The 26,940-nt window shown below is 45.4% G+C and overlaps 6 protein-coding genes across 10 annotated transcripts; 5 read left to right on the plus strand and 1 right to left on the minus strand.

Annotated features, from left to right (window-relative positions):
- Positions 1–1,563: 1,563 nt before the first annotated feature.
- Positions 1,564–2,636, plus strand: LOC108045534. The gene is made up of 2 exons (XM_017124901.2): positions 1,564–2,252; positions 2,311–2,636. Exons 1-2 carry the CDS (start codon positions 1,574–1,576, stop codon positions 2,634–2,636), a joined length of 1,005 nt encoding a protein of 334 aa, XP_016980390.2. The 5' UTR covers positions 1,564–1,573.
- A 428-nt stretch (positions 2,637–3,064) lies between these two features.
- Positions 3,065–4,146, minus strand: LOC108045531 (wnt inhibitor of Dorsal protein). Its single transcript, XM_017124898.2, has one exon. It carries the CDS (start codon positions 4,115–4,117, stop codon positions 3,188–3,190), a length of 930 nt encoding a protein of 309 aa, XP_016980387.2. The 5' UTR covers positions 4,118–4,146; the 3' UTR covers positions 3,065–3,187.
- A 1,690-nt stretch (positions 4,147–5,836) lies between these two features.
- Positions 5,837–9,760, plus strand: LOC108045539 (glutamyl aminopeptidase). Its single transcript, XM_017124907.2, has 7 exons — positions 5,837–7,208; positions 7,611–7,708; positions 7,771–8,088; positions 8,160–8,278; positions 8,348–8,433; positions 8,508–8,913; positions 8,989–9,760. Exons 1-7 carry the CDS (start codon positions 5,870–5,872, stop codon positions 9,635–9,637), a joined length of 3,015 nt encoding a protein of 1,004 aa, XP_016980396.1. The 5' UTR covers positions 5,837–5,869; the 3' UTR covers positions 9,638–9,760.
- Positions 9,761–10,351: 591 nt separating this feature from the next.
- LOC108045535 (glutamyl aminopeptidase) lies at positions 10,352–14,324 on the plus strand. Its single transcript, XM_017124902.2, has 6 exons — positions 10,352–10,754; positions 10,814–11,169; positions 11,306–11,450; positions 11,504–12,037; positions 12,097–13,022; positions 13,536–14,324. The coding sequence occupies exons 1-6, from the start codon at positions 10,566–10,568 to the stop codon at positions 14,206–14,208; spliced, it is 2,823 nt and encodes a 940-aa protein (XP_016980391.2). The 5' UTR covers positions 10,352–10,565; the 3' UTR covers positions 14,209–14,324.
- Positions 14,325–14,646: 322 nt separating this feature from the next.
- LOC108045530 (glutamyl aminopeptidase) lies at positions 14,647–26,521 on the plus strand. Of its 5 annotated transcripts, none has more exons than XM_044461791.1 (7): positions 14,647–14,714; positions 14,771–15,168; positions 16,186–16,556; positions 23,578–24,540; positions 24,607–24,750; positions 24,885–25,376; positions 25,680–26,521. In XM_044461791.1, exons 1-7 carry the CDS (start codon positions 14,705–14,707, stop codon positions 26,353–26,355), a joined length of 3,054 nt encoding a protein of 1,017 aa, XP_044317726.1. In that variant the 5' UTR covers positions 14,647–14,704; the 3' UTR covers positions 26,356–26,521. The 5 variants fall into 5 exon arrangements, with proteins under 5 accessions (XP_044317726.1, XP_044317723.1, XP_044317725.1 ...); XM_044461788.1 differs by lacking the exons at positions 14,647–14,714; positions 14,771–15,168; positions 16,186–16,556 and adding exons at positions 17,176–17,431; positions 21,405–21,837; positions 22,614–23,100; XM_044461790.1 differs by lacking the exons at positions 14,647–14,714; positions 14,771–15,168; positions 16,186–16,556 and adding exons at positions 17,176–17,431; positions 21,421–21,837; positions 22,614–23,100.
- Positions 15,554–15,909, plus strand: LOC108045537. Its single transcript, XM_017124903.2, has 2 exons — positions 15,554–15,601; positions 15,663–15,909. The coding sequence occupies exons 1-2, from the start codon at positions 15,574–15,576 to the stop codon at positions 15,848–15,850; spliced, it is 216 nt and encodes a 71-aa protein (XP_016980392.1). The 5' UTR covers positions 15,554–15,573; the 3' UTR covers positions 15,851–15,909.
- Positions 26,522–26,940: the final 419 nt, after the last annotated feature.

A 26,940-nucleotide genomic window follows, 5' to 3' on the forward strand; every position in this document is an offset into this window, starting at 1 on the left:
GGGTGTGCTGCATAGGAACTTGGACATGGAACTTGAACATGGAACTTGGACATGGGCATTCTTTCACGACGCGTGTCTATATTGAGGGCAGCACCCAAGGCCGTCGCCACTTCTCATCGGCGACCAATTCGCTTTCATTTTTTGTCGCTGGCCGATAATGATTTATCAGCTAATTAACAATGAGGTACTGCATTTTAATTTATAATCTATACCTGTGGTTAAAAACGGCAACTATGTTTCACCCTTTGGCTAACGGATTTTCATTGATGAATGGTTGGCATACCACGCCCTCGACACTGCAATTCACTTTCATTAACGGATATAAATAAAAATGCAAATATCAAGCTTTAACTGTCTGCAGGCCTGCCATTTTGTTTAAATGTATTAAAAGAGGCCCACAACTTTTCCACGTTTTATTCTTCATTATAAAAATTACTTTAGTTTTAAGCTTCACAGAGTTTTATTTGGTTTCCAAACTCATATTTATAGGTAACTAGGTCTGAAAAAGCCGTCTAGTAAATGTCTTAATCTTGTTTGTATACACATATAGTTAAAAATGTTATAGTTATAGTTAAAAGTGCCTTAAACTTTTTTTATGAATATTAAGATGTTTTTAGTGACTAAACTTGGCGACCATATTTTTAACACTTTGTTTGGCGTGTTTTGGCTATCATCTGAAATGGATTAGCCGACTTTTTATTGAAAAAAAGATAAGATTAGCTGGTGTGTTATCGAACTGTGACATGGTGGAAATAAAACATAGCCATGCCGTCCATGTTATTGGGGAAATAAAACCATGACTACCGCGATCGCTCAGCTTAAAGATTTCCCTATTGCAAATTGGAGTATTGGTTTGCTAATTGTGTGAAAGTAAATTAGGAGACCAAATACGTAAAGCGGATTTTTCGCAACGGCCAACGGATAGAATTTACTTTCTACTCTGGATTTCCAGAGTGATCTGCCGCCTGCGCCAGTTTTGTCAACAACTTTCCCATGCGATGGCCGTCAGCGTTAATTGGAGGAGTCTGAGCCGTGGGGTAAAGAATGGAGTCGGGAACCGTTAGCAGGCTACTTAGAGAGCCGGCGTTATTTATGGCCAATGCCCATGCCAGTGTCGCAGCGGTGACCACGGGGTGACCACGGGGTCCAGGGGCAATTAAAGCTAAAAGAAATCAATGAGCGAGATCACTGAGAAATTGGAGGCCTACTCCAGATATTTTTCCTCTAACACAGACATCGGCTTGGACGAGTGGCAATTTAATTGAAGAGGATCCAGCACAAGAATCGTGTTCTAGCGGCGGCAGCCCGCCACAGTGCAACCTGCAACCTGCAACAGGTTGCTGATGCAGCGGCCACATTGCGGCGACTCTTTCAGTTGTCTGTGCTCAATTCCAATGCCAATTCAAGCCTCAGAATGCAGCTAGCTCTGGCTTTTCTGCAGCTTCTCTGCCGCTTTTCCACCGCGTTTCTTCAGCTTTCTTCGGAGTTGATAAAACGCTTGGCTACCGCCGATCGTGCCACATTTTGCATCTGACCACTGCAGCGGCAACACGAAGACTCGGATGCAGCAGAGATGAGCGGCCTGGTGAGATTCCTTTTACTGAGCGTGCTCTGCACCTCGCTGGCCCTTGGCCAGGACACCGATTCCGGTGGTGGCCAGGAGACATCCACCTCCAGCCAAGAGGCGGCTCGGGGATTGGCCAGCAGCTATGAGCCGGAGGACAAGCAGGCGCTGCGCAAGAACTCGCACATCTTCATGGGCATCTACAAGAACTACAAGAGCACCTATCTGGGCAACAAGACGACCAGTGAGTACAAGAAACGACTGCGGGATCGCGTGAGTGCCCCTCCGATGTCCGAGAATGAGAACCCGGAGTCGGGGGATCCCGAGCAGTTGGACCCCAGGGATTCCCTGGCCCAGGAGATCCGCCAGGACGCCCAGGCGGAGGCTCTGATGGAGACCCAAACGGAGTCCACAAACTACGATGACAAAGAGTCCCTGGCTGGCAAAAAGCGGCGCAAACGCAAGCGCAAGGATCGAAACAAGCGGCGGGATGAGTTGGAGGTGGAATCCGAAACGGATCAGCCCGATCCTTCCCCGGAAGACGAGAGAATAGAGCGTTATCATGTGGGTCCCGGGCTAAATGTCAGTCTGGACATGAGCAACGACATTGTGCACGTGAAGCTGGATGGCGAGAATCTCAAGGAGATCATGGGAGCTCGCTGGCTCACCCTAGATAACAGCGAAGAAGGTGGGTTGAATAGGAATAAGACTATTTAAAATTCAACTTAATATTATATTCTCACTAGGTCGCGGCAAGAAGTACGACATGATCACCAAAGTCTTGCCACTCTTCATCCTCCCCTTCCTCATCCAATCGGCCATTGTTCCATTTCTGGTCACCAAGCTGAAGTTGCTGTTGGTCAAGTCCATTCTGGTGGGCAAGCTGGCCATCTTCCTGCTGATCATCTCGGCCATAAAGAATGGCAACAAGATGGTGCAGAGCTACGAGGTGCCCTCCTACTGGGCCGGCGAACCAAGTCGGCGGTCCGAGCTGGCCGCCGCTGCCTCCTCGGCGGCTGCCGCCTACAATGGCTACCGGGTGGAGGGCAAGCCGACCACCTGGATCAGCTAGACCCTCCCACTCCATCTCTCATTGCTATAAGTTTCGGTTCTAGGCTTTTAGTGCTTCGAAATAAACATATACAGAAATCGGGTTGATTAACTGACTTTTTATTTGGGCAGGAAGAATGCATAATGACATGCGGAAAGACTGCCCTTTCTTAATAGCTGTCTGTCCTCATTCTATATTTTAAGCATTGTCAAAAAACAGCCTTGTTAAGGGGTTCCTGATTTATTAAATATTAAATTATTAGCTTTCATTTCGTAGATAGCATTTTTTGTGAATGAAAGTCTAAAAGCCCCGATAATCTTTAATGCGGGCACCTGCAGCGAAACCGATGATATAATGGCAGACTCCATAAATTAGCTAAGGCCCATAAACTCAAAGAAAAGTGATTGCAGAACTTTGTATGTATGTATATATTAAATTGCGTATTTATTGATAGCATTTGTTGTGGCAATAACTTAGTGGTGGAAACAAATAAATTAACTTAAATTAAGGCAAAGTTTTCTAACAGGGCTCGACCAGCGCCCCAGTCCTGGACTCCATCCCCGCATTTATTTTCAGTAGCAGGAGTACTGCTTCTCCAGCTGGACACACACGTCGCACTGGAGGCGGAATCCCCAGACCAGCTTGCAGTTGCACCTCCGCTCGGATCTGATGTGCTGCGACCTGACCCGATAGCCGCAGACCCGGCACAGCTGTTGGCAGGAGAGGCGCTCCTCCAGCGAACCACTGCCATCCTTGGTGCACTTGCGACCCCGCGTTCCCTTCCACAATCCATGCGCCTCCGGCTCGCAGTAGTTGGGCGAATCCTGCATGAAGACCAGCGAGTCCAGGGGAATGTTCTCCCACATGATCTTGAGGTTGCTGCTGGCGCTGTCCAGTTGGATGGCATCGTCGTACATCTGGAGGAGATCCTGGGCGATGGCCTCGAAGGGCTTCAGCACAGCCACACACTCCTCCTCCTGGCACTTTCCATGCACTGATCCTGGTTGCTTGCACCGGCACTCCTGCTCCAGTGAGTTCTGTAGTAGAGCTCCGACCACCCGTCGATTGTGTCCAGTGGCTCCTGATCCCGATCCGAAGTGCTTCTCGTACTGTTCCAGCGCTTTTTTGGGCTCATGGGCACAGGGAACGTTTAGGGCACTTTCGGTGCATCCACATCCGGCGATGACGCCATTGGCGCAATCCTTGGTCAGGGTGTGAACAATAGCTGCCATGGCAATGACCGCCACATAGACATCCTCCCGATTCGGCGAGGATTCCTCAGGCTTTGTGTGCCTCTCCACGAAATCCGCGCTTGGACAGTTCCATCGCTGCCACTGGAAACTCTGCTGGCAACTGTCGAGGGCCTGCTTCAGACCCTTGTCGGAAATGTCCTCCCAGGAGAGTGGAGCCTGGAACTGGGTGTACTGGTAGTAGTTCATGGGCTCCAGAACTGCCGCCAAACTGCTTGTAACTCCCAAAAATAAAGTGATTGCGAAGAGCATGTTGTGTGTTTGGTGTTATCTCGGTGACGTCGTTGGTTCGACTGATTGATGAGAATGCTGGGCAGCACACTTAAATAGTCCGGCGATCAGGGCGCCCTCCTGGGGCCGGCCCGTGGGAAATTCGGGCCTGGTCAAAAAACCGGAAATTTGCCATTTTCCACTTGGAAATTTGGCATGGACAGGGGGTAGAAACTCCCGGCAGAGGACAAATAAACCCACTGGGTTGCCAGCGCGACGCAATTGCGGAGCAGCCCAGTTTCCTGCAGCGCCGTCTACCTGCCTTCGTCCTGGGATCCTGGGAGGATCCTCTTCCCCGCTGCGGGCAACTTTCCCACGCTTAGGCAGGTAGATCTCAAGCGGCGCCCGACGAGCTCATGAATGAAACCCAGCCAATTCCATTCAGTCCGCCCGGATTTCCCCAAACTCCCACTGCACAACATCAATGTCCGATTCGCTTAAGGGTACGGGTTCGATTTCGGGTTTGTTTGGGTTTTGGACTGGCCAAGCCAATTATATAACAAAACATATGACAAACAGTAAACATAATCTGGAAAATTAATTGCGCTTTGTGGTGAGCCGACGGAAAGAGCCAACGTTGTTGCTATACTCAGCCAAAGTTAATTCCTAGGATTTGGCCAAATGATCTTTAATACCCCTAGAAGCGAGTGATGATAACGAAAATTGTTTAAGGATTTTTCGCGCTGATAATGTATTTATCTACCACAAAAGACGAAATCCTTGAATTACAATTATTTTTCGTAATTTTGTTGTCCTTTTTGGCAATTAACGATTCGATTGAACAAGTACTTTTACTACGAATAAAACTGCTATCTAAACACCCCTTTCAAACATAGTTATTTACTATTTATGAACAAATTTTAAAAGTTTAAGATACAAGATAACATTATCTATTTACTATTTTATATAATCACTAATAGAAAGATACTAAATGAGAAGAAAAGCTGAGTACGACTTAACCCTGAATAAATTATCTTCGCAATGAAAGCTAATCAGCACTTGAATGATACCGCAAAACTACTAAGGCAATTATACCACTTTAAATTACACGTTAATAAATAACTATTTTATAAATTTTCTGTTTGACCGACGATCATTAAAAATAATAACCAAATATATTCATTGGGAACTTCCTTTTTCCAGCTCGCATTTCACGGCTTTGTGAAGTCATTATAAGTGCTTCAATTCCAGGCGTTGCGAAAACGTGTGCGGAAATTTCGATGTTTGGGTTTTAGCACAATGAAAATACCGATTCTCTAATTAGGTCGAATGTCGCGTATGCATAGCACCGGAAAAGGGTTTTTTAGGACCTAAGCGCCGGGTAAAACAGAAACAGAAAGGGACGGCGGATCGCAGGTAGTAAAAAATTTGCTCAATTGGTCTAAGTAAGCCTGGGTATCGAGGAACACACATGGACCTTGACACTGGAAGTTCCTCGGGGCTCAGCAGTCAGCTTGGAATTCCGACTTGCCGAGGAAAAACGCGCCAGATCTTAGGCATTTTCGAAGTTTAATCAAAGCGCCATGACAGGGTCTATAAATTCTGGCGATTGTCAGCCGCACACATTTGTCCCGGCTAATACCTCGATTAGATTAGCAATCTGTGAACGCAAGCAGCCAATTAAGATATAGGGGCCCACTTGAGGCTCTCCCACCTTACCTTACATGTCACTTTTCCAGCGCGGAGACAGCTTAGTTTCGCTTTGGACTCCGCCCGCGCCGGATTAACGTGGCCATGATAGTCACCGCCAAGTTGGTAGCCATCGGCCTGAGCCTGGCGCTCACGGCCTTCACTGTGTCGACCATTGTCCTGGCCGTCCAGAAGTCAAATCTTAAGAGTGATCTGCGCGATGCCCAGGAGAAACTGGACCTCCTTGAGGCGGGGTTTACCTCAACGGCTGCTCCGACAACCCCAACCACTGCGAGTCCTGGCAGCACCAGCAGTCCCAGTACCGGGGAGCCTGGAAGCACTAGTAGTCCGGAACCCACTAATGCTCCTGGAAGCACAGCATCTCCGGGATCCACTGCAACACCGGGATCCACTGCATCTCCGGGAAGTACTGTCTCCCCAATTCCAACTACAGTCGAGCCCGGCACCACTGCTGCGCCGGTGGAGAAAATCGACTACCGACTGCCCGGCAATCTGATACCCAGCCACTACGATCTCTACCTGTTCCCCGATATCGAGACGGGCGAGTTCAGTGGTCAGGAGACCATAACGATTAAAGTTGTAGAGGCCACGGACAGGATAGTCTTGCACTCCCTCAACCTGAACATTTCGAGTATGTCACTATTAAACACGGGCAGTAACACTTTGGAGATTGTGGAGAAATCGTTCGACCCCGTCAGGGAGTTCCTGATCCTCCAGCTGAACGAGCCGCTGGCACAGGACAGGGAAGTGAATCTGCATCTCGGGTTCGAGGGATCCATGGCCAACAAGATTGTGGGCCTGTACAGCTCGTCGTATGTGAAGGAGGACGAGACCCGCAAGTGGATTGCCACCTCCAAGTTCGAGCCCACCTACGCCCGCCAAGCGTTTCCCTGCTTCGATGAGCCGGCTCTGAAGGCTGAGTTCACCATTACCCTGGTGCATCCGGCCGGGGAGGATTACCATGCCCTGTCCAACATGAATGTGAGTTCGACTGTCAATCAGGGGGCCTTCCAGGAGGTCACCTTCACGAAGAGTGTGCCCATGAGCACCTACCTGGCCTGCTTCATCGTCTCGGACTTCAGCTTCAAGCAGGTGGAGATCGACACCAAGGGCATCGGGGAAACCTTCAACATGAGCGTCTACGCCACTCCGGAGCAGCTTGACAAGGTGGATCTCGCAGTGACCATTGGCAAGGGGGTCATCGAGTACTACATCGACTACTTCCAAATCGAGTATCCCCTGCCCAAGCTGGACATGGCCGCGATTCCGGACTTTGTCTCCGGTGCCATGGAGCACTGGGGATTGGTCACCTACCGCGAAACATCGCTTTTGTACGATGCCGAGACGAGTTCCGCGAGCAACAAGCAGCGCATCGCCAGCGTAATTGCCCACGAATTCGCTCACATGTGGTTCGGAAACTTGGGTAAGTTCAATTATTGCTCTATTAACTTGGGTTTTTATACAAATTTAAGAGATTTGAATACCTGTTAGACTTGCACCTTAATTATGAGTAACCGTAAAGTCCCATAGTCTTTAAAGGCCGACAAAGTCTCCATTCAAGAACAAATTTTGGTGACAGATTGGGGCTTAAATTATGGTAAATTGGTATTTAGCTGGTGTTCCAGAAAAACAAGACTTAAATATTTCGATTTCTTTAGTGATCAATAATAAGTGTCAAGAAACACTGTTCTTAATAGAGTTAAAAATATTCTTTCACAGCGCTAACTATTGTTCAATCATCTTTCAAATGTAGCGTAGATTAAATTATTTCATTTATTTAACCAATTTAAGTATTATATCACCCCCTTCTTAACTATATTTTTAGTAACCATGAACTGGTGGAATGATCTTTGGCTAAATGAAGGTTTCGCTAGCTTCATCGAGTATCTGGGCGTGGATGCCGTCTACCCAGAATGGCAAATGGTAAGTGACCCCAGGGAAACTTAAGGATACCCCATCTAATTTGCAATCCTTAACCTCCATAGCGTGATCAATTCATAGTGAGCACTCTGCATGCCGTACTTACCTTGGATGGAACACTGGGCTCCCACCCGATCATCCAGACCGTGGAGAATCCCGACCAGATCACAGAGATCTTCGACACCATCACCTACTCCAAGGGATCCTCTCTGGTGCGCATGCTGGAGGATTTCCTGGGAGAGACCACCTTCCGCCAGGCTGTTACCAACTATCTGAACGAGTACAAGTACTCCACGGCGGAAACAGGCAACTTCTTCGCAGAGATCGACAAACTGGATTTGGGCTACAATGTCACAGACATCATGCTGACATGGACGGTGCAAGTAATCCCACAGATGTCCCATGAAATTGGCGAATATTATTCAAACCAATTTGTGGTACTCTCTTTTCGCAGATGGGTCTGCCGGTGGTCACGATCACGAAGGTCTCCGACACTGAATACAAATTGACGCAGAACCGCTTCTTGTCCAACCCGAACGACTATGACGCAGATCACGAGCCCTCGGAATTCAAGTGAGTGTGCAGAACTTATTGCCTGGATGGTATCTGATCGCGAATTTCGCACATACATTATCCGCACAGCTACCGCTGGTCGATCCCCATCACATATACCACCAGTGCGGAGTCGGTGGTGCAGCGCCAATGGTTTAACCACGACCAGAGCGAAAGTAAGTGGGGCCATCTGTATGCAGATCCACAGTTCCTTCAGATTGCTGATCTCTGAATGTTTTGTTTTTGGCAGTCACTGTAACCCTGCCATCGGCTGTCCAGTGGATTAAGTTCAACGCCGATCAGGTGGGCTACTATCGGGTGAATTACGAGACCGATCTGTGGACCGCTCTGGCCGATCAACTGGTGGCTGAGCCCAGCTCCTTCAGCGCTGGAGATCGCGCCTCCCTCCTCAACGACGCCTTCGCCCTGGCCGACTCCACCCAGTTGCCCTATGAGACGGCCTTTGAGCTGACTAGGTACTTGGCCAAGGAGGCTGACTATGTCCCCTGGAGCGTGGCTGCCTCGCGTCTCACTTCCCTGAAGAGAACCCTCTACTACACCACCAGCTATGCCAAGTACAAGAAGTATGCCACAGCCTTGATTGAGCCCATTTACAAGGATCTCACCTGGACAGTTGGCGAGGATCACTTGGATAAGTAAGTGATCTCTCCACATCATTGGAGAGATCATTAACTTCGTTTAGACAATGCATTAACTTTACTAATCTCCAGTCGCCTTCGTGTCACCGCCTTGAGTGCCGCCTGTTCCCTGGGTCTGGAATCCTGCCTCTCTGAGGCCGGAGTGCAGTTCAGCACATGGCTGGCAAAGCCGGAGGATCGCCCCAAGGCCGATGTCCGTGAGACCGTCTACTACTACGGAATCCTCTCTGTGGGCGACCAGGAAGTCTGGGACGCAGTGTGGGAGCTCTTCGTGAACGAAGCCGATGCCAGCGAGAAGTCCAAGCTGATGTATGGCCTATCTGCGGTGCAAATTCCTTGGATCTTGCAGCGCTACATTGATCTCGCCTGGAACGAGGAGTACGTGAGGGGTCAGGACTACTTCACCTGTCTCACCTACATCTCGGCGAATCCGGTGGGAGAGTCCCTGGTCTGGGACTATGTCCGGGAGAACTGGCAGCGTCTGGTGGACCGATTTGGCCTGAACGAGCGCTACCTGGGCAACCTGATACCCTCGATCACGGCCCGCTTTAGCACCCAAACCAAGCTCGAGGAGATGGAGCAGTTCTTCGCCAAATATCCGGAGGCCGGAGCGGGCACAGCTGCCCGAGTGAGGGCTCTGGAGACGGTCAAGAACAACATCGTTTGGCTGGCCGAGAATCTGGAGGGCGTGGATGCCTGGCTGGACAAGCAGCAACTGTAGAAAAGTCCGAGGAGGAAGTGGTTTGCGATCGCGGTCCGCTTTTAATTTGGACTCACCTAATTGCCATTATTAAGCAAAAATATGCCGAACAAGTGGAAATAAAGATAAGCTAGTTATGGGAAATTACAGCTCTATAAATAAGCAATTATCCATCGGGCTGATTGCGACGATTTGATAACTTGGTTTTCGATGGGTGTGACTAATGGACATGACCTGATTGATTGACATTTATTGATGGTCCAAATATCGGTCCTAAAATTTACAAGCAATGGAAAGTTAGTTAAAATATGATGAAACCGCCATAATAAAATATATTCCTTTTGAAAATCAGAAATAAACTGGGCACTTAATAAGATTGCATTTAATTTGAGACACCTAAACTGTATGAAATTTTAATACAAGAATCGCCTTACAGTTTGTGTTAGCAAGAATAATTGTTAGTTAAGGTAAGTCGTAAAAGATTCGGATGATTAGCCAGTATTTTTTTTTTTAATTCTTTTTTTAAAGCTAATTCAGATGTTAGTTAGATAATATACTTATATTGCATAATTATTAAAAAAATACGTTTTGTTATTTTTTCTTCAGTGACGCGAAGCGAAATAAATTTTTAATGGTGAATTGAGATTTTAAGGACAGAGAAAAGTGTGAGATTGGCTTTAATAAAATGATTAAAACATAATTCATTATATTGTGTCATAAGCCACGCGAGTGGATACGTTTCGTTCCCGAGATCTCTGGTTTTTACCCAATCGTCCGGTTGACCGTAATCGCGGTTTTTGGCCAATCTTTATCGCAATCAGTTGGGCGAACATAAACCGATTTGAGTGCCCATAATCAGTTCGAGCCGAATGTTGGGCAACAAGGGGATAGTGCTGGAGCCACCGACTAACCCGCTAGTTAGTCGCTCGCGATAGCTGCGATTGCAAAGATGTTCTTGACGGGCTATTGGCTGCAGGTGGTGCTCTCCTGGGCGGTGGTGGCCTTCGCCACGGCCACCGTGGTGGTGGCGGTGCAGAAGGCTCAGCTGGCGAAGGACCTGCGCGATGTGCAGGACAAGATCGATATTTTCGAGGAGTGGAATGGAGAGAGTCGCTATCGGACGAAGCGTGAGGATACGGTGAGTAACAGAGGGGCTTAGCTAATCAGTTGAATTAGATTACTGATATCCCCTTGCAGATTGATTACCGCCTGCCCACGGCGCTGGTGCCCACGCACTACGAACTCTACTGGCATCCGGACTTGGAAACGGGCAGCTTCACCGGCCAGCTGAGGATCAGGATCCAGGTGGTGGAGGAAACCAACCAGATTATCCTGCACTCCTATCTCCTGAACCTTACAAGTGTCTATGTTCTGAACCGCGAAGTCGAGACGTTCGAACTGGAGGAGGAGCGACAGTTTCTGATCATCACCATGACGGAAGTGCTGCCGGTGGATGCTACGATTACCCTGGGAATCATATTCAATGGCCAGATGAAGGACAAGCTCGTGGGTCTCTACAGCAGTACCTACCAAAATGAGGCGGGAGCCACAAGGTGATTGTTAAATATTAATGCCTAAAAGTATGCAGTAAGAATAGAGACATTTCGATTTAAATATTTATTAGTTAATGTATACTAGCTTCTACTTTATTTTAAGCTTAATCTTAAATGTAAAATTCCTTCTTTGCAGAACTATTTCCACCACCAAATTCGAGCCCACCTATGCCCGCCAAGCCTTCCCTTGTTTCGATGAACCTGCACTGAAAGCTACATTCGCCATCACAGTGGTGCATCCCAGTGGTGCCTACCATGCCGTTTCCAATATGCAGCAAACGGTAAGTGCGATATTAATATTAAATTACATTGATTCCCTTGAAAATCCAATCAGGAATCCAATTACTTGGGCGACTACACGGAGGCAATCTTCGAGACCAGCGTGTCGATGAGCACCTACCTGGTCTGCATCATTGTGTCCGACTTCGCCTCCAAGTCCACCACAGTGAAGGCCAATGGCATTGGCGAGGACTTCTCCATGCAGGCCTATGCCACCTCCCATCAAGTGGACAAAATCGACTTCGCCCTGGAGTTCGGAGCAGCTGTCACCGAGTACTACATCCAGTACTACAAGGTGCCCTACCCGCTGACCAAACTGGACATGGCCGCCATTCCCGACTTCGCTTCGGGGGCGATGGAGCACTGGGGACTGGTCACCTACAGGGAGACTGCCCTGCTCTACGATGACAGCTACAGTTCCACGGCCAACAAGCAGTCGATTGCCGGAACCCTGGCCCACGAGATTGTCCATCAGTGGTTCGGAAATCTGGTCACCATGAAGTGGTGGAACGATATCTGGCTAAACGAGGGATTCGCCCGCTTCATGCAGTACAAGGGAGTCAACGCAGTCCACTCGGACTGGGGAATGGTAATATATCGTTATTTGATAGCATATAAATACTGAATCTCTATAATTTCCCTATCCAGATAGAGCAGTTCCAAATCGTGGCCCTGCAGCCCGTTTTGGTCTACGATGCCAAGCTATCCTCCCACCCAATTGTTCAGAAGGTTGAGACTCCCGATGAGATTACAGCCATTTTCGACACAATCAGTTACGAAAAGGGTGGCTCCGTGATCCGCATGCTGGAGACCCTTGTTGGGGCCGATAAGTTCGAGGAGGCGGTGACCAATTACCTGGTGAAGTACCAGTTCAATAACACGGAGACCGATGATTTCCTCACCGAAGTGGACGCACTGGTAGACGACTTGGATGTGAAGAAACTGATGCTCACCTGGACCGAACAGATGGGATATCCGGTTTTGAATGTTTCCAAGGTGGCCGCAGGTTTTCAGATCACCCAGCAGCGATTCCTCTCCAATCCAGTTAGTTACGAGGAGGCTCCGGAAGACAGTGCCTACGGGTACAAGTGGAGTGTTCCGATCACCTATACTGCCGAAGATGGTTCGGAGGGCAGCCTGATTTATGACTACAATGAGGACACCGTAGGCATTGCCTTCAACGCCGATGTTCAGTGGGTCAAGTTGAATGTCCACCAGACGGGCTACTACCGTGTGAACTACGAGGAGAGCCTGTGGACCCTGCTCATCCAGGAGTTGACCAGCAATCCCGATCGATTCGACATCGCGGATCGTGCCCACCTCTTGAACGATGCCTTTGCTCTGGCGGATGCCAGCCAACTTTCCTACAAAGTTCCCCTGGAGATGACCGCGTACTTGGGCCAGGAGCGTGACTTTGTGCCCTGGTATGTGGCCGCCGACAAGCTCGTCTCCCTCCACCGCAGCCTCATGTTCAGCGAGGGATACGTGTCCTACCTCTCCTACGCCAGGACTCTGATAACCGGAGTGTACGAGGAAGTGGGCTGGACTGTGGATGCCAACAATCACCTGAAAAAGTAAGATATGCTTTTAGGTAGAGGTTTTCGAGTTAAGAGGTGGATAGATCATTGCTGAATTTTAAACTATTTTGCTAGGACACACAAATTTAAATTGGGCTTATTTCATGTCTAGATACCTATTAAGAAGAAAATATGTGGCATTCTTAAAAAGAGTTTGTTGGATTATTTTATTATCTTATACTAAGATATTGAATTTGGTTTCAAACGGTCCGATTTTATATATAGGTAGATGTTGCATTTGTAAAATTATTTCATCCGGGGTCGAAGTTCTTAAATATCTTAGTCAAATTCACAATACCCATAATATTCTAAGAAACTGTTATATCTATCAGGAATGTATAGAACAGATAGAAAAGAATTTAATTTTGTAGCAACTACAAATTTTGTAGATTCTTGTCATAAAGTATTTGTTCCATAATGCTGCTTAGTACCGCTGTGACTGTTTACGAGAAGAGTCACCAATAAGGGAACATGATATATAAATCTCCACCTTCCCGTTCCCCATTGCAGTCGCCTGAGGGTTTCCATTTTGTCCGCTGCCTGTGCTTTGGGTGTGCCGGATTGCTTGGAGCAGGCTGCCCAGCGCTTCAACGCCTTCCTCCAGAACCCGACCAGCCGACCTGCCCCCGATCTTCGCGAGATCGTCTACTACTATGGAACGAAGCAGTCCACCAGCCAGTCGAATTGGGAGCAGCTGTTCCAACTCTTCGTGGACGAAGACGATGCCAGCGAGAAGTTGAAACTGATGTATGGACTGTCTGGCGTTCAGAATAGCCAGCTTCTCTTCAAATTCCTGGCACTGGCTGGGAATGAGAGCATTGTCCGCTCCCAGGACTACTTCACCTGTGTGCAGTACATTGCCGCCAATCCCGTGGGTGAACCTGTCGTTTGGGAATTCTACCGCGAGCAGTGGCCACAGCTCTCCGCCCGTTTTAGTTTGAACGACCGCAACCTAGGCCGACTTATCGCCCAGATCACGGCCAACTTCAGGAGCTCCATTAAGCTGGAGGAGGTGCAGCAGTTCTTCGAGAAGTACCCGGAATCCGGAGCAGGAGCCAATTCCCGATTGGTGGCCGTGGAAACTATCAAGTACAACATCGAGTGGCTGGCCAGGAACCGTGCTGACATCAGCGACTGGCTGAGTGGAACCGCCTCGCCGCTGACCAAGAAAAACCAATTGTAAACTATATGTAGCATATTAAAAAACAAGCCAATTAACCACTAATTAGAATTGCATAAGAAACCAGCGAAATTTCCGTTTGAGTTCAATAAAATGAAATTCCAAAATCAAACCATAAATAAACCACCATATTTTTCATTTTATCTGGGCGAGTGGCGATTTCCATGGCACCCCATGAAAATGCCGTAGATAGGGGTTACGAGTATATGGTCAGAATGGAATCATGACCGTGCGTAATTATCCCGAGACTGTCCAGTCATAAAACACGATATATGGCCTTGTTGTAAACATAAAGGTACAAGACCACAAGCTTATGGTCTAACATAAACCGAATTTATCTGGTCACGAAGCTATATAGTATATAGTCTAGATATCGGCCAGCAATCTGTTTTATTAAGTCCAAATTATGGGGTCAGATTCGCGACTTGCATTCAGTTTCCAGTTTGGCGTCCAGCCTAGTGGAAGCAGTTGAGCAGTGAGGAAAGAATATCCCTAGAAAATGTTTGCCTGTGAGTTCGATATAAAGGAGTCCAAAGGAACGAAAACTAAAATGAGTCAATTGCAGTTGTGACGGCCAAGTCGGTGGCCATATTTTTGGGCCTGGCCTCCACGGCTTTTTGCGTTGCCACCATTGTCCTGGCCGTCCAGAACGCGGATCTGGAGAACGATCTGCAGGACGCCCTCGATAAGATTGACGCCCTGGTTGCAGACACTACTTCCACCTCCACGACGACGACCACGACAACTGCAAGTCCTGGTGTCACAACTCCAACTGGCAGTACCGGCGATGGCGGTGTCACAAATCCAAGTAGTAGCACCGCTCCAGGAGAAACCTCTCCAGGAGAAACCTCTCCAGGAGTAACCTCCCCAGGAGGGGAATCATCCTCCAGTTCCGGAACTACTTCCACCAGTGCTAATCCCATCTACCCCACCCTTCCCACAGGACTACCTGATCCTGAAAAGGTAAGTGGGATATAGGTTCAGTATTAAGTCTCTATCATCCTATTCTTTTTTTCACTATATATGCTAAGATAATCTAACATTATTCAAGGGTATTTCTCAAGATATTTTTTAATTTCTGCCATAAAAGTTTAGGCACTAGTCTACTGCCATATATCAAGCTGAAGGTTCAGAAAACCCCCACGTCGGATAGGAAAAATTTCCCAACTGGTCAGTGGTGGTCATAAAGTCGGCATAGCCACTAATTTCACATTTATCAAGTTAACATTGGTCATTTCAAGTGCTTATCGCCCGGTAAACGGTTTTTTCTTTTTATCATAATAAGAAATTTTGTTCCGCCAGAACTTGGCTAATTCTGCCGTTTTAGTTAGTTTAATTGCGGCCAACACAGAGTTAAGAGTCACAAAAATGGGCAACAAAAAGGAGAGAATAAAGGGTATTTATTCGATTTGAAGGCAGTTTGCCAGCAAGAACTTCAGATATATATATTTTCATAGACTTCATCACTGCGGAACGTGTGGCTATATTCTTTGGCCTGCTGTCCACATGTCTGATCGTTGCCCTCGTAATTGTGGTCGTTCACAGGGATAATTTGTGGATAGAGTTGGACGAAGCCAAAAGGAAGTTGGATGTGCTGGAAGACTACATTCAAAGCCACTTGTTTAATACCATTTCTAATAGATAGACAACAGAAATGAGGGTTTTTACATTTTATTTTAAGATATACTATGTTTTGAATAATGACATCAGGATAATAAAGGAAATATAATGTAGAAACGGTAGTTTTACAGTCCATGCTTTCCCATGGATATTAAATCTCACAAATAGGTAACTTAATTTCACAATACGCAACCCCTTTATTCCCCCCTAAATGTTGCAACGAAGTCCACTTTGTTTACGACATGACCACAATTTTTTTGCCATTTCTTATCGCCACCTTATCATGGCATTGCTCACTTTATAGGGCCACAGTATATTATCGAAGGGGTGGATATTGAATAATCTTTACAACACCCGCAGATCGAATGGCGCCTGCCCACGGAGATTAAGCCGATCAAGTACAAGCTGTTTATCCAGCCTGATCTGAAGACCGGTGCCTGTGAGGGAACCGTCTCCATCCAGTTCCAGCTGGAGGCCGTCACCAACCTGATCGTCCTGCACGCCAAGGATATCAATGTGCACAGCATCAGCATCCTGAACATGATGGCGCGCATGCGCATAGCCATCGACGAAATTACCCTGGATGTCAGTCGTGAGCTGATCTTAATTAAGATGAGGGAGGTCCTTAGCATGAGCAAGGCCTACACTTTATCCGCCAGTTTCGATTACAGTCTGACCAGTCTAACGGGCGCCTACATCAGCAACTATACAAATGCTGAGGGTGTAGAAAAGTAAGTAGCCTTACTATATTATCAAGAGATCAGTATTATTAAGTATTACGTTTAATTTGTACAGTAAGCTTACTTATTTACTATAAATTTTGAACTAATTTAAAACAAAATCAAATAACAACAAAATACAGGAAGACCTTTAGCTTTGTAAAAAACATACATAACTGAGCTTAGATGAGATAATAATTTTATACGATTCTAAATTATTTACTAATTTAAGAAAATTTTTAAAAGAGGTTCAGGATCCCCTTTGTCCAGATTTTAGTATTGGGAACCTGTCTTGAAGGTATACATATGCAGATTAAATTTAATTTTATTTCCCGTTAATTCATAATCAAATTAAAAATTAATTAGTTATAAGCCATTATTAATCGTTCAGTGGTATATTTAAACTATTTTTCTGGATCAGAATATCATGGTTAACTGCTATGATATTGACCGTGTATGTGTGCTTATCATACAATCCCCAGCATAATTTAGAATACCCCCAATGTTGGAGTTTACCGCTTGTTTGGGGCCATGCAAAAGCCGGTCTCAGCTGATGAGCGAGCTTTCCGGCGAAGCTCAAAGATCGTGGCCGCTTTCGAGCCGCGCTTCAGTTGGAAGTTCAAAGCCGAGCGCGACGGTCGCAAAAGAGCGGCTCGCGTCTTGAAATACGATCTCAGTTTCCCGCAGTACGATTCTCAATTTCCCTTCTCCGTTCTTCCCGGTTTTTTGTGTGCCCGCTTACGATTTGAATCAAGAATGATATCTGTCCGCCAATTGCCGTTATCAAATTAGCTGAGAGAATATTTCTCGGACCCGGCAAAGTGACAATTAATGCCATTCGTAGACAAAACGTGACACGAAAAGCTGTGATTGCAACTGTAAATCAAGTAAAAGGCATAGTGCGAAATGCTACAAGAATAATAGATAATAAGTGCCCCAGATCAATCAGATACCGTTGAGTCCGCTCCGAAAGCTCCATTGTCACACATTCCGTTATGCGATCGAGATTCGAGTTTTAATTGGACGCATTGATGCGATTACTAATTTTAATATTTGCTGAAATGCGAACGACCACCGGATTCTATGCCAACTTTGACTTTCAGCAGGCAGTCCGATAAACCACGAGCCATCACAAGCTGGCCAAGAGAACTCCACATGGCCGAATCAAACAGGTTGCACCGCTCCCCCTTTACTCCCCTTTCCCCACCGTTTGGCCCGCTGCAAACAGGCTTGGAGCCAAATGCATACATAGTTCACTTGCCGCGCAAGTTCTTGGCCTTAAATCGGCCACTGTCGCTGCACTGGGAAAACAATTGGGAAAACATTTTCTTGATAAAAGATCCAGAGGGCGTGGCTTACCTTTTGGACATTTCAAAATATCTAAGTGATATTTTAAGCTTATTAAAGTTTATTTTCGTGTTTTTGTGTATAGCTTTTATCTCTGATCTTCTTTGCATTCCATAATGCATTTGCAATCTTAATTGTTCTCATCCAATTATATTTGAATGTGATTTATCAAGCTGATAGCTAAAATCTCAAAAGTTTTCTTGCATTATATCTTAATTTTGATACATTTATAATTTTATTTGAGAGGCTGTTCATATTCCCTTGCCTTTTCTAATAAAATCTGTCATTTTTATCGTATTAAAGCTATTTAATGTTTGTTTAGTGTTCTTAAATGTACTTTTAATGTATTTGGATAATCATATTTATATTGGTCTATGTTTTTAAATCATCAGCAATGTCAGATAAGTATACAGACTTGTATTAGCAATTGACATTGTTGGCTTTTTTTTGCTGTGTAGAAATGGCTGTCGGACAAGAAATGCGTCGTGTTTACATCTCCAATGCGGCGGATACTCAATGGCCGCTGAGAAAATACTTTCTTCCAAAAGTCGAAACGAAATGGGTCGACATCATTGACTGCCAAGCAACTTGTTGTCGTAGTATTTTTCCCCTCACCGTTTCTCGCTGTGTTTTCTCGTTTTGTTTTGTTCTTGGAAGTTCAAGCAGCTCAGTGGTCAAACCTTTTTTCATTTTCATTGACACTGATTTCTTTTTTGTTCTTCTTGGGCGAAATAGAAATTTCGCTCAAGTGTGGGAAAGAACCTTCGAAAGTGCAAGGTTTTTAATTGGATTTGTATGCTGATAATGTTAATTAATTGCTGTTGGCGGAATTGATAAGGCATTTGACACCTTTTGTGGCGTGTAAATTAAACAATTCGACACTTTAGAGTTCGACGCTCTTTAAATAAAATGTATTAGCTTACAATGTCTGTGACTTCCTTTGAATTTCATTGCGTTTCTATTTTTAGTTGTATTTGACTTATTAATTGACAAGTTTTTAATTGAAGTAAATTGCTTAACAGGTTTGACTGTAAGAACAACTTTTATTGTCTTTTTCTTAATTAGGACAGATTTCCAGTAAACTAAACCTTAAGTTTTTCTTATATGCACTTCTACCCGAGCTATCCAATTTTATGTTGGCTTTTGATTGCTTTATTAATAATTATTTTTTTGGACTAAGCCCCATTTAAAACGAATTGTTTAATTGGCAGACCTCATTTAACTGTATTCAAATAAATTTGTCAAGGCTAATGTTTCCTATTCCAATTTTATGGCCAACCTTTGTAATCAGTGATGCAACTCTTTGATTGATAGTAAATTTATTTCGCGTTCCGTTAACCCCAAACATGCAAATTGTGGCAATCATTTCTTTGTCCACCTATTTGCCCCTTTTGTTATTGTTTTTATTTTAATTTTTCATTTGTGAATATCGTAAATTTCAGGCACGTATAGGCGACCTTTGTCAAGTGTCATCCCATCGCGGGTGTTATGGGTTGTATTTCTTACAACTCTGGGTTTTATTTTGTGTTTTGGGTGTTTCTGGGGCGCACTTGTCACGTATACTATTTGAATTTTTGCGGCTTTTACTCTGTGTTTCGTGAAAGTTATGACCTTAAAAAGCCTGAAGAACGTGTTTCAATTTAAAGCTTTAAATTTCAAATTTTTAAAACTGAATGCACTGCTGCTCTGAAGTAAACAAAATAATTATATGCAGTGAAAAAAAGATTAGAAAATAATTTATTCTTTATTTATTTTTTCAAAATTTTTAGAATTTAAAAACAGTGTTTTGATAAATAAAAAAATTATCACTACTTATTACCGTCCTTGAATGAATAAATTTTAATTAACAATAATAGGCTAAATTCGCTCACTATTTACAATTATTTGGCTTAAGATGCAAGAAGAATGAGATATTTTGGTTTACATTAAAAAAATGCATACCAATTTGACAATATCAAATAACTAACAATAGGATAAATTGGTTAATGACAATGTATTCGTTTTGCTCATTCAAAGTCTTACTGTTCTTCTAACATCCATCTGAATTTTTTCTGTGTGCGTTCGAGTCGATCTTCAAAGAAGTGAAATTTATGCGACTCATTAGCGAAGCATGAGAACTGTTATGTTTCTGGCTTGTGCCCCCGCGATCATCGCTTCATCGGCCCCAGAATGCGAAGACATCCACGTTTGTGCAATGGGGCGTGTCCGATTGCCTCTTGAAAGTCGGCGATATATACAAGTATACGTACTCTAGACCCGACCTACCAGCTGCCATTGTCTGCAGATCTTCTGGCTGTTTTTTTTCAGCCGCTCATAAGGTGGTAGTCATGCAATTTCGTTGCCGGCGATGTGCGGTGGCTTTGTGCGATGTGCGCTCCCTAATTGAGTCAGCATTACATCATCCGCGGAAGATTCGAGGGGGTGATGGTTTGGGTATCGGAGACAATTGCCCGGCGGCTGGGGAAAAAATTAGCATATTCTGCAGTCTCGAATTCCTCATTTCGCACAATTTAAAGTGAATAGGGTTCGGGTGTATGCGAGGTTCCGTGTGATATTGCAGCTGCATCCCATATTGTTCTCTTATAATATATGCCTTGGTACGAGTACTCCTATATCCTGACATAATTGTCCAGGCACAAGCCGTGTATCACGGCTCTGCGGCCAATTCAATTCATTTCCATTGCTAATAATGGCATCGCCGTTTTCTTCCCATCGCACAAGCTCCGCAGATTTGTGCAACAAAGTCGTATATCTGCCCGGTAAATTGACAGGCAAAAAGCCAACAACCTTTTGTGATCCGTCAATCAATCGTACACGGGAAAAAATTCATTACTTTTTTATCTATATGATGTTAGTAAGCTTATCAGCTTTAAAAATCAATATTATGTGATTCATTGGATATCGCATATTGCCGTGTAAAGACGCCTCTGTAGAAAGTGGCCTGTGGTGGCCGTATCATTGCAACAAGCCCGGGGATTCGAATTGCAACTCTTGCGGTTGGCTAGCCCAGTTCCAACACCAACCAGCAACTAAACTAAAAAATGACTTCGAGTATTTGCAGTAACAATTTCACGAAATGACCAACTTCATTACGTGACCGTTGGCGGGGGATTGGGGGACAAAAATTACAGGCATCTGATCGATCTGCAGCGAGACAAAATTGAGGCAATCTCCACCTGGAGATGGAGTGAAATGTGAAATGTGACGGAAGCTGAGCTGCCCCGCCTTCTCACCTGGCACCTCCGCACCATAAAAGCCGGGCAAATAAACCCGGGCTTGTTTATAAGCAGCTCGGAGATTATAAAAACTGATGATGGCAGCGGCGGCGACGCATGTAATTCAGTACGCGGCTTTTTATGATGCTCTCGAATTACCTCGCCGATGACACAATAGATTGGATGAAGTTGTGGCATTTTGGGGCAGCCTCAGTTCGTGATAAAACTACAGTTAAAGTGGAGCTAACTGATCGCGGCAGTGACATTAAAAAAAAGAACCTTTAATAATGTTTCCCAGTGATTTACTGTTGTAGAACGACGAGTCATACAGCACCCAAAAACCAGTGTAAATAGTTTAAGAAAAATTGAGAAAAAAGTTAAACAAAAAGAAGGTGGATCGAAAGCAAAAGTCAGCATGTACGCAGCGAAAAACGTCCGCCCGCGCAGCAGTCTCTCCACAGACGATAACCACCGGATCAAGGACACCAACCGGCCACACAAGGCCCCCAGCAACACGATCCTGACCCTGGCGGCCTTCTGCATCTTCCTGCTGGTCCTCTGCGGCTTCCTGCTGGGCGCCCTCGTCTACGTGGGCAAGAACATAGCCGAGGAGCACCAGAGGCAGCAGCCCTCGAACGCCTCCCAGTGGGCCCTAAACTCCACCATCCGCACCGTGTACGTCGACCGGGATCAGTTGCTCTCCACAAAGCCCATTCTGAGCGTTCTCTCAGGTTCGTCTTGGCCAGTGAGCTAAAAATCAGTTTATTTGATCAAATACCATGTAGAAAGAAGTAGAAAGTACAGACAGTCAGGGGTCATTTATAATTAATAAAAATTAGAATAAAAAGATTTATTTACAATTAACTTTATACCGATCGTGTGAACTTTAGGTAAATTAAATTTAGAATTTAAAATATTTTTGCCAGGTAATAAAGGAATAATAAAATATAAACTTTTATCTGCAAACTTCTAGTACAGTCGAACTTCACATTAGGAGATTTTTTGTTTTATAATTGTTAAAACATATATTTTTTTAACTTTAAAAGCATTTGTTTATTTAAAACTTAGATGTTTAGAACGACTCGTAAATTTTTAATGAAGTTTTGAAGTATCAGCGACAATATTTTATATATATTTCGAAGTGCATAACCAAAAGCAAATAAATATATTGGGCTTATTAAACAGGCATGAAATATTTTGAAATCATGTACATATTTTTCTTAGTTGTCAGACACTACAAAAACGAAATAAGAAAAAAATTCATGATTTATTTGAAATCATGTTTGAATTTGGCGCGCACTCTCTGCGGTAAATAATACCAATTGAAACCACCCAAGTTCTCCACCATTTTTCGTATATTAAAGGGAGTTTTTAGCATTACGAGGCATATTTGACAAAAACTGCCACACTGTTCTTAACTTTTTATGAGACTGATAGATTAAACAAATATAGTGATTTGAGCGCCCAAAGACTAATAACTGATAATTAAACCGCCTATTAAACGCAGATAACCGCGTTCATACCACGCAAGTGCCCGCCAGCAGAAAATTGAGTGTAATGGCCACCTTGGCGCCCGCCATCAAAGCCGCGAGCAAGGTGCTCCAGAAACTGGGATTCCGGCTGCCGGCGCAAATAAAGCCGAGCAAGTACCGCCTCCACCTGCGCCCCGATCTCGACCGGAAGAACTACTCCGGCAACATTAGCATCAGCTTGCAGGTCCTGGAGCCCATCGCCTTCATTCCGGTGCATGTAAAGCAGCTGAATGTGAGCACTGTGGCGGTGCAGCACCTGGACGAATCGGGATCTCCGCTCAAGGAGATCACCCCCTCGCTGACCTTCGCCCATCCGGAGTTCGAGTACTGGGTCACAGAGTTCGAGCAGCCCCTGGAGGTCGGCAACTACTCGCTGCGCCTGAACTTCAATGGATCCCTAACAGATCGGATTACGGGGATGTACCAAAGCTCCTACTTGGACAAGCTGAAGAACCGCTCCAGGTAGCCAGGCTACTAACCTACCAAAACCCCCAGCATGCACCTTACTAACCTAGCTATAAGAATCCCTTTATAGTACGTCACTTAGAACCAGTTATATACACTCATTATTTAAAAGTCTAACACTCCTAACATTTTCCATCTTAAAAGGTACTTTTCCGGTTTTTAATTATTTTGGGGTTATAATATGAATCTCTACTACATAACTGCAATTTTCATTACACTGAAAATATTGCCATATCATAAAAGAGTTGAATATCCTCGTTTGGGATAATATACCATACCATATATATTATTTGGTTTATTTCAAATAATATTAAATATTTTAACTAAATATCGATGTAAAAATAGGTTATAAAACTATATATATTTGTTCTGTGAATTTGGTTTTACAAATTATATCAAAAACTGTATCGATTGGTTTCATGTTGAATCCCATATTATCGGAGACCACTAACATTACCCCATTTTTTCTTTCAGATCGATTGTGACCACAAAGTTCGAGCCCACCTACGCCCGCTTGGCTTTCCCCTGCTTCGATGAGCCCGCCATGAAGGCCCAGTTCACCATCACGGTGGCTCGCCCCAGTGGCGATGAGTACCATGTACTTTCCAACATGCCGGTGGCCAGTGAGTACGTCGATGGCGATCTCACCGAGGTGACATTCGAAGAGACTGTACCCATGAGCACGTACCTGGCCGCCTTTGTGGTGTCGGATTTCGCGTACAAAACCACCACCGTGGAGGGAACGAGCATTGAACTAAGGGTATACGCCCCGCCTGCGCAGGTCGAGAAAACCCAGTACGCACTGGAGACTGGAGCAGGAGTGACCGCCTACTATATCAACTACTTCAACACCTCTTACCCGCTGCCCAAACTGGATATGGTTGCCATACCTGATTTTGTATCTGGTGCCATGGAAAACTGGGGATTGGTCACCTTCCGGGAGACTGCTCTCCTCTATGACGAATCCACCAGTTCCAGCGTCAATAAGCAGCGCGTGGCCGTCGTGGTGGCGCATGAGTTGGCCCACCAGTGGTTCGGCAACCTGGTGACTATGAATTGGTGGAGCGATCTGTGGCTGAACGAGGGATTCGCCTCTTTTGTGGAGTACAAGGGCGTGAAGCATATGCACCCAGACTGGGACATGGACAATCAGTTTGTGATTGAAGAACTGCATCCCGTGCTGACCATCGACGCTACTTTGGCTTCCCACCCCATTGTCAAGTCAATTGAGAGCCCTGCCGAGATCACGGAGTACTTTGATACCATCACGTACTCCAAGGGAGCCTCTTTAGTTCGCATGCTGGAGAATCTGGTGGGCGAGCCCAAGCTAAAGAACGCCACCACTCGCTACTTGATCCGTCATATCTACGGCACTGCCACCACTGAGGATTACCTTACCGCCGTCGAGGAAGAGGAGGGACTCGACTTTGACGTAAAGTAAGCATAGTGTACCTCTTGAAAAGGTGACCCATCTAATCTTCCATTTTTTTCTGTAACTTGCAGACAGATCATGCAAACCTGGACGGAGCAAATGGGTCTTCCAGTTGTGGAGGTGGAGAAAAGTGGCAACACTTACAAGCTCACCCAAAAACGTTTCCTAGCCAATGAGGATGACTACGCAGCCGAAGCTGAACCATCGTCATTCAAGTAAGTCGATTTTTATAAGCAAGTATATATGCGATCTAAAGAAAAGTCCATAACTAGCAAAAACAGAACAAATTAAGCTTAGAAAGAGATCTTTCCCTTGTTACGTTATACTTAAGCGATTCCTCTTTCAACAGCTACCGTTGGTCGATTCCCATTACCTACACGAGCAGCGTTAACAGCGAAGTCCAGTCCACGATCTTCAACCACAACGACAACGAGGCCACCATCACGCTCCCGAGCGAAGCCAGCTGGATCAAGTTCAACAAGGATCAGGTGGGCTACTACCGAGTGAACTACGCTGCCGAGCAGTGGACAGCGCTGACCACTGCGATCAAGGCGTCCCGGGAAACATTCAGCACCGCCGATCGTGCTCATTTGCTGAACGATGCCAATACTTTGGCCGCTGCCGGACAGCTGAGTTACGCCGTGGCACTGGATCTGAGCACATACTTGGAGACCGAGCAGGACTACGTGCCCTGGAGCGTGGGCACAGCCTCCCTGTCAACGCTAAGGAATCGCGTCTACTACACGGATCTGTACAGCAACTTCACAACTTACGCCCGCAAGCTGCTTACGCCCATTGTGGAGAGCGTCACCTTTACTGTCGGCACCGATCATCTGGAAAAGTAAGACAATTTTACATTTAAAATATCACGACGTTTCGCAGAATTGTTTCATTGCCAGCCTCAACAAATTTCTATAAAACAATAAATAGTTTATTCCAAACTTTACTGCAGTAATGCGGTTATACTTGCACAAAGTTTCGTGAAAAACTATATTCCTTTAAACATTTAAGAAGGTGTTCTCATAAATCAACGTTTTAATGAGGATATTTAATTGTAAAAGTTTTTATCGAAATTTATTTCAAACTATCAGCTATATAAAGTAAATCGAAGCCTTCCTTAATTAAAATTATCAATCTTTTACAGTCGCCTGCGCATCAAGGTACTGAGCTCCGCTTGCAGTTTGGGTCACGAGAGCTCCTTGCAGCAGGCTGTCACGCTATTCAACCAGTGGCTGGCCAGTCCCGAAATCCGACCCAGCCCTGATATCCGGGACGTGGTCTACTACTATGGTCTGCAGCAGGTGAACACGGAGGCTGCCTGGGATCAGGTGTGGAAGCTGTACCTGAACGAGACCGATGCTCAGGAAAAGCTTAAGCTGATGAACTGCCTGGCCGCCGTGCAGGTGCCGTGGCTACTGCAGCGGTACATCAACTGGGCCTGGGACGAGAGCAATGTGCGCCGTCAGGACTACTTTACGCTGTTAGGTTACATCTCCACCAATCCGGTGGGTCAGAGCTTGGTGTGGGACTATGTGCGCCAGAACTGGGAGCAGCTGGTGGAGCGGTTCGGCATCAATGAGCGTACCTTGGGTCGACTGATCCCCACGATCACTGCTCGATTCTCCACGCAGACGAAGCTGGAGGAGATGCAGCAGTTCTTCACCAAGTATCCCGAGGCGGGAGCCGGAACTGCAGCTCGCCAACAGGCACTGGAAACGGTGAAGGCCAACATCAAATGGCTAACGGTGAACAAGGCCCAGGTGGGCGAATGGTTGGCCAGCTACGTCCAACAGTCCACCGTCACCAATCGCATTCAATGAGTCGCCAAATTGGCCATATGCACACTGTAAAATATCAGTAATGTAAAAACTACCAATGGAATTGAACATAGTCTTAGCTAACTAGTGCAGTAATTGCATTTCAAATGTGAACGAAGAATTGTGAATGCTAATGATATTTTTGAAGAAAATACAAGACAAAAATGTACTCTAGTTCCGTTTTGTAACATATGGAATAGTTGGCCCTTACATAAACTTTTTAAAGTTCCCGGCTTGATTTATAGTAGCTAAGTTAAAATTGCAATAATGTAATGCAACAGAAAAATTATTTTATTTAGTGTAGGTCCATGTTTTGGGAATCGTATCAAATGTGAGCTATAGTCCTATTAACCACTACCTTTGGTGGTGGCAGTAGTTGCAGTGGTGACCCATGGGCACAATGGTGACCGCAGCAGGCAAGCGATGAGGAGGAAGGTGGCCTCAGTTGCTGGAGCACTGAACAGCATCAGAGTGGTAACCACCAACATGGCCATCAGGAAGGTAGAGAACTGCATGGTGCTTTGGTTGGAACTATAACTACCTCTAGATCGAAACGAGCTTCTATTTATACGTGCTTCTAGAGTTCCT

This window comes from Drosophila rhopaloa, unplaced genomic scaffold (genome assembly GCF_018152115.1).
Source record: "Drosophila rhopaloa isolate 14029-0021.01 unplaced genomic scaffold, ASM1815211v1 contig_7, whole genome shotgun sequence".
Classification (NCBI taxonomy): Eukaryota; Metazoa; Arthropoda; class Insecta; order Diptera; family Drosophilidae; genus Drosophila; species Drosophila rhopaloa.